Source organism: Lithobates pipiens, unplaced genomic scaffold (assembly GCF_037356315.1).
Source record: "Lithobates pipiens isolate NorthernLeopardFrog02 unplaced genomic scaffold, aLitPip1_a1.2 Scaffold_13, whole genome shotgun sequence".
Taxonomy (NCBI): Eukaryota; Metazoa; Chordata; class Amphibia; order Anura; family Ranidae; genus Lithobates; species Lithobates pipiens.
The window spans coordinates 418,639,568-418,646,714 of record NW_027507718.1 but is presented as its reverse complement, the minus strand read 5'-3'; the positions used below and the strand labels follow the sequence as shown (position 1 = coordinate 418,646,714).

Sequence of the window (7,147 nt, the reverse complement as noted above, 5' to 3'; positions counted from 1 at the left end):
TAAAAAAAAGTGGTTTTGCACAAAATCATCTCTCTGCTGGGGTCCCCTGCTGGCGCTCCTGGTTCCTCCCTCTTGCTAAGTGCCCTCAGAGTGAACAGCTTGCTCTGGGGGCACCCAATCAGGCTCGCTCCTGAGCCACTGTTCTGTTTGTCCATTCACACACAGCTTGGTCCCGCCCCTCTCCCTTCTTGTTGGCTCTCTGCTTGTGATTGATAGCCAATGGCTCCCACTGCTGTCTCAGCCAATGAGGGAAGAGTCCCCGGAAAGCCGAGGCTTTCGAGCACATTGCAGGATCACGATGTGGCTTACGTACCGTATATACTCGAGTATAAGCCGAGATTTTCAGCCTCTTTTTTGAGGCTGAAAGTGCCCCCCTCGGCTTATACTCGAGTCATCGCTGTCTGCCCGCTCGATCAGCGTGTCGAGCAGACAGACAGCGGCCATTCTATTCAAAAGCCGCGCCTCCGGCTCCGCCTTCGCCTGTGATAGGCGGAACACTGAATTTCCCAGCAGCATGTGTTCCGCCTATCACGGACATCGTATCATCCTCGTACTACGGACGAGGATGATACGACGTCTGTGATAGGCGGAACACAGGCTGCTGGGAAATTCAGTGTTCCGCCTATCACAGGCGAAGGCGGCGGCGCAGCTTTTGAACTTTACAATGGCCGCCGACGAAGAGGGCACGGGACGGAGGCAAGGCAAGGCACGGCACGGCACGGGACGGGACGGGACGGGACGGGGGCAAGGCAAGGCACGGCACGGCACGACACGGGACGGATGCAAGGAGGCAAGGCACGGCACGGGACGGAGGCAAGGAGGCAAGGCACGGGACGGAGGCTCGGGACAAAGGTAGGCTGGACACACACACACACACACACACACACACACACACACACACACACACACACACACACACACACACACACACACACATGGATGGAGACACACACAGGGATGGATGGATGGATGGATGGAGACACACACACACAGGGATGGATGGATGGATGGATGGAGACACACACACACAGGGATGGATGGATGGATGGATGGAGACACACACACACAGGGATGGATGGATGGATGGACACACACACACACAGGGATGGATGGACGGACACACAGGGATGGACGGACACACAGGGATGGACGGACACACAGGGATGGACGGACACACAGGGATGGACGGACACACACACAGGGATGGACAGGCATGTCTCACCCTCGGCTTATACACGAGTCAATAAGTTTGCCAGTTTTTTTGGGGGTAAATTGGGGGCCTCGGCTTATATTCGGGTCGGCCTATACTCGAGTATATACGGTAAGTATCAGGTGGGGCTGGGCGGTTGCTGCACATAGCATGTTAAAGGGGGGCACATTCCTTTGGGCCCACCTTCGTGGGACTGAGCCCCCCCCCCAGTTTCCTTTCAGTAATGCTCTACGGCTGCTATTATGTATTTTACATGTGTTTTTTTGCGGGAATACTGGCCCTTTATAATTCCTACAGGATTTTCTGGGTGGTGTATTCCAGCCAATAGGCACACCTGGAATGTCATGGAAGCTGTTTATAGGGCAATATAAGGGGGTCAGAACCAGATCTGGTCCTCTGTTGACCTCTGTTGACCTCTTAGCATTGTGAACAAGCACGGTATGTTCGTGTGAAACGCGTCAACTCTTTTCTAGTTATACCTGTCTGGCATGGTGACAATAAAATAATTTCGACAAGCATTCACCTTATTGTGGTGTGCGCCTATTCTCTTTCTTCATATAGATGTGTCTCCACCTCCTCTTGACCCTCATGCCAGACTGAAGCTCCGCTCCAAGTACTCTCTACTCATCGGCTGATGCTGGGTTCCTGACCTAGCCAGCAGGGGGCGGCTGGGGAGAGCTTAGACAGCTCAGTCACAGCTGGCCGGGGCAGGAGAGTCTCCAATGGGGCATGGAACCACCCTCTGCTCAGACAGTCTATACCATCAATGCCAGGGGGGCTGCGCTCTGTCCTTGTCTTCATCCCACTCTCAATAGGTCAGTGGTGGAGACTTTATACTTTGCTTTACCAGGAATCCTTTAGGTATGTCTGTGGCAGAAGTGGTGCAGCATTTTTATGGGGCATCGGAGCCCCCCTACCCCCTGGACCAGTCCTCCCCTGGAGAGAAGGGCCAGAAAGCTCTGTTACCACCCTTGTCACAGCCAATGGCTGGCTTTCATGTGAGATATACCTACTGCACCAATAGACATGATTATATTTGCTCAACCTAGTGGTTTGCATGGAAATCATTTTGTGAGTGTGAAACAGATAGTGGACAGACTCCCATGAGATTAAACATTTTTTATATTTCTTATTGCACATGGTGCACTTTTTTAAAAGCTTGTACAGACATAATGAAGCAAGACAGATCATGAATTATATATACAAAGTTGATTATTTTACTGCCCTGCCTAACAATATCAAATTGAGAAGGTACAGTTATGCTTTAATACGATACCCAGAAGACAGTAATGAACAAATAAATAAACAGCCATTCATGGTTAGAAATAATTCACACAAAAGGCAACAGAATTCGGCAGTTTTGGGATTGTGATGACAAAAAATTTTTTGAACACGGGATATAACAATTTGCTGTTTTGCATAATTTAACTCATTTGTGAAAATGCAAAATTCTATTAAAGCTAATTCTACACAACACACCAATACATCTTTGTCCAGTGAGACTCGTGTCCTTGTTTTGGCTGTGTTGTGTTCTATCCAGACAGAGAGTAACAGTCACATCACAGGGTCCACAGGAAGTCCCTGAAGCATTACCAGGATGACAGAACTCTTACACACATACGCACACACTTTACAAACTTGTAGTATACTTTGGACTGGTTTAGTGGCAGACTTTTACTGCTGGTAGGGCCCTTTGGAGTTCCAGGCGCCATGCACAGCAACATAACACAGAAGACACATTAACCCAACTATTACACTAAGTTTTCACTTTGTGGCTAACGTTTTCTTTTCGAGATTATTTTTTTTTAACTTTATATTCTTTCACAGTCTTTCCTTTACATCAATCACCAGAACCGTCGTGGGAACCTCTGTTAAAAAGCTCCTCTTGACATACTTGATGGTCGATGCCATCATAATAGGAGTTTCCATTATGGAAGAACGTTCCCACTGCACGTCCTTGGCGTGCATGTCCTACAGCATCACTGAACACCTTGTTGATCTGTTCCTCGGATGGCATCCACCAGTCAGGATTTGATGTGCAATGCATCCTAATAAACTCTGTAGAAGAAGAGAAACACTAATGAAGAGCTGGAACATCCATTTCATCTTTTTTAATACAGCAAAAAACAACAAGTAACCAAATAACAGTCATTTTTTAAACATATCGCCACGGTATATCAGCAGGTTCTTCTCTTCCTAGGTCAAGAGGGAAGAGGAAACAGATCAAAATGACTTTCCTATAGACACCAAATGATCTTGTAATTTGATTGTGTGGGTATCTGCCTATGGGCATGCCTCTATCAACAAAGATTGGCAACGCCTTTGTTCACATTTAAGCCAAATATAAAAAATATATATATGAAAAATGTGCAATTTGAGCCTATGGACTTTTAGACATCTATTGTCTATGGCCACCCCAAACTGAGTTGGGCAAGAATCGAATATCTACAGGGACCCACAGACACCACTGGAAGTGGCCCATCGGGGTGATAGTTGTTGAACAAGTTAGAGAGCCAACTTAGAACACTGTTTGGGGTCTACAGCAGACTTCTACATCACTCCAAGAGCCTAAACCAATGTAAGTGTCCATGGATGGATTGATTGGCACAAAAGCTTGCACATCCTCCAAGAGTGCACAAGAAGAAGATTAAAGGGCATGTTGAGGATGTTAATGCTATATTGCACCAATCTGGGTATCAATTATTCAATTAGCAACTGGATCGAAGTGTGTTGGGATTAAAAAATCCCATCCTCTCTCACATTATTCTTCATAATCAGGGATGTGGCACCCAAACTACTTTTATTAATCTGGATCCACTGTATAATCAATCTGGGTATACTTCGCACTGATATACTGTACAGAAAAAACGACTTTTTCCACAATGACCAAATGTTTCAGGTTTCCTTATGTGCTAAGAATACTCTGGTCATTGGACATCATCACTTGTGAGTTTGGAGTTAAAGGGGAAATCCAACCAAACCGCTAAATACACAATTTTCTGTTTTACAAACCAAAGGATTGGTCGTTTTGGCCAGCCATTCCTGTAATAAACACACCTCTGCTAGTATGAAATATCAATAAGTAGGCATTTTTACTTTCTGGATCAGCTCATGCTTACTGGACAGAGGTGACAGTGCTAATTAACAATATATGTTACCTGTCTCTCTTTACATTGTGTAATATACATTATATTACCAAAAGTATTGGGACGACTGTCTGTACACACACATAAACTTTAATGGCATCCCAGTCCGTATTCAATATTGAGTTGGCCCACCCTTTGCAGCTATAACAGCTTTAGCACCTCTGGGAAGGCTATACACAAGGTTTAGGAGTGTGTCTATGGGAATGTTTGACCATTCTTCCAGAAGCACATTTGTGAGGTCAGGCACTGATGGGGATGAGAAGGTCTGGCTTGCTGTCTCCACTCTAATTCATCCCAAATGTGTTTTATCAGGTTGAGGTCAGAACTCTGTATTACCTATTGAATTAATCAGGATTTCTATGGCATTGAACAGTGGTGTCATCCTAATACTGTGAATATGCTTATATGGATGTAGATCAGAGTGTTGACTTCATCAGCGTGCTGCCTTTCACTGTCCTATTAGTAGGCTGGGGGTGGGTTATTTACTGTTTAACCGCACTGAAAGTCAGGGACCTGGTTATGCTCTCTGGAAAAGGGGTCTTTACCACAGGACTGGCTGAGGTAGGTTATAGATCCTTTGTTAAATAGGATATAATACATTTACATATACATATACTGTATATATGCACACTATGTTGCCAAAAGTATTGGGATGCCAAATTTAATGGCATCCCACTCTTGGTCCGTAGGGTTCAATATTGATTTGGCCCACCCTTTGCAACTATACCAGCTTCAATTCATTTGGAAAGGCTGTCCACAAAGTTTAGGAGTGTGTCTATGGGAATGTTTGACCATTCTTCCAGAAGTGTATTTGTGGGGTCAGGCACTGTTGGACGAAAATGCCTAGCTCACAATCTCCACTCGAATTCATCCCAAAGGTGTTCTATTGGGTTGACGTCAGGCCAGTCAAGTTCCTCCACCCCAAACTCGCTCATCTATGTCTTTATGGACCTTGCTTTGTGCACTGCTCTATATCGTTTGGTGTAGGGGGGATTATGGTGTGGGGTTGTTTTTCAGGGCTTGGGCTTGGCCCTTTAATTCCAGTGAAGGAAACTCTTAAGGTATCAGCATAGCAAGACATTTCAGACAATTTCATGCTCCCAACTTTGTAGGAACAATTTGGGGCTGGCCCCATCCTGTTCTAACATGACTAGTGCACAAAGCAAGGTTCATAAAGACTTGGATGAGTGAGTTTGGGGTGGAGGAACTTGACTGGCCTGCACAGAGTCCTGACCTCAACCCGACAGAACAACTTTGGGATGAATTAGAACGGAGGCTGTGAGCCAGGCCTTCTTTGTCCAACATCAGTGCCTGACCTCACAAATGCACTTCTGGAAGAATGGTCAAACATTCCCATAGACACGCTCCTAAACCTTGTGGACAGCCTTCCAGGGGCAGCCCCTGCATTAAGGGTGCCGCCCCCCTATCCATGCATCCTGCCACCTTTCCCGACGCCGGACGCATGGTATTCCAATGCAGGGTGGGTGTTTTTTTTGAAGCACTGATTAGAACCAGAGGCTCTAATAGGCATCAAAATAGGGTGAGCTCGGGGCGCAGAGATTGCGCTCACAACCCACCTACAGGTGATACTCAAAAAAATTAGAATATCGTGCAAAAGTTAATTTATTTCACTAATGCAACTTAAAAAGTGAAACTAATATATGAGATAGATTCATTACATGCAATACAAGATATTTAAAGCCATGATTTGTCATAATTGTGATGATTATGGCTTACAGCTCATGAAAGTCCCAAATCCACAATCTCAGAAAATTAGAAAATTTGTGAAAAGGTGCAATATTCTAGACACAAAGTGTCCCACCCTAATCAGCTAATTAAGCCATAACACCTAAAAAGGGTTCCAGAGCCTTTAAATGGTCTCTCAGTCTGGTTCAGTAGGAATCACAATCTTGGGAATGACTGCTGACCTGACAGTTGTGCAGAAAACCATCATTGCACCCTCCATAAGGAGGGAAAGCCTCAAAAGGTAATTGCAAAAGAAGTTGGATGTTCCCAAAGTGTTGTATCAAAGCACATTAATAGAAAGTTATGTGGATGGGAAAAGTGTGGAAGAAAAAGGTGCACAAGCAGCAGGGATGACTGCAGCCTGGAGAGGATTGTCAGGAAAAGGCCACTCAAAAGTGTTGGGGACTTTCACAAGGAGTGGACTGAGGCTGGAGTCCATGCATCAAGAGGCACCACACACCGGTGGATTCCTCTTGTCAAGCCACTCCTGAACAACAAACAGTGTCAGAAGCATCTTACCTGGGCTAAAGAAAAACGGACTTGGTCTGTTGCTCATTGGTCCAAAGTCCTCTTTTCTAAATTTCGCATTTCATTTGGAAACCAAGAACCCAGAGTATGGAGGAAGAATAGAAAGGCATACACTGCAAGATGCTTCAAGTCCAGTGTGAAGTTTCCACAGTCTGTGTTGATATGGGGAGCCATGTCATCTGCTGGTGTTGGTCCACTGTGCTTCAATAAGTCCAGGGTCAATGCAGCCGTCTACCAGGAGATTTTGGAGCACTTCCTGCTTCTTTCCACATACGAGCTCTATGGGGATGCTGACTTAATTTTCCAGCAGGGCTTGGCACCTGGCCACACAGCCAAAAGCACCAAAACCTGGTTCAATGACCATGGGATTACTGTGCTTGATTGGCCAGCAAACTCGCCTGACCTGAACCCCATAGAGAATCTATGGGGCATTGCCAAGAGAAAGATGAGAGACATGAGACCAAACAATGCAGAAGAGCTGATGGCCACTATTGAAGCATCCTGGTCTTCCATAAAA

The 7,147-nt window shown here is 45.7% G+C and overlaps 1 protein-coding gene across 2 annotated transcripts in view; it reads right to left on the bottom strand.

Moving 5' to 3' along the window:
* Window positions 1-2,314: 2,314 nt before the first annotated feature.
* Window positions 2,315-7,147, bottom strand: part of BEND4 (BEN domain containing 4) — a 203,088-nt gene continuing 198,255 nt past the window's right edge. Inside the window, exon 5 of one of the 2 annotated variants that reach the window (XM_077477560.1) lies at window positions 2,315-3,268. In XM_077477560.1, the coding sequence (XP_077333686.1) occupies window positions 3,051-3,268 (218 nt within the window). In that variant the 3' untranslated portion in view covers window positions 2,315-3,050. The remainder of the gene's footprint in view (window positions 3,269-7,147) is intronic. The other variant, XM_077477561.1, reaches the window with a different exon arrangement.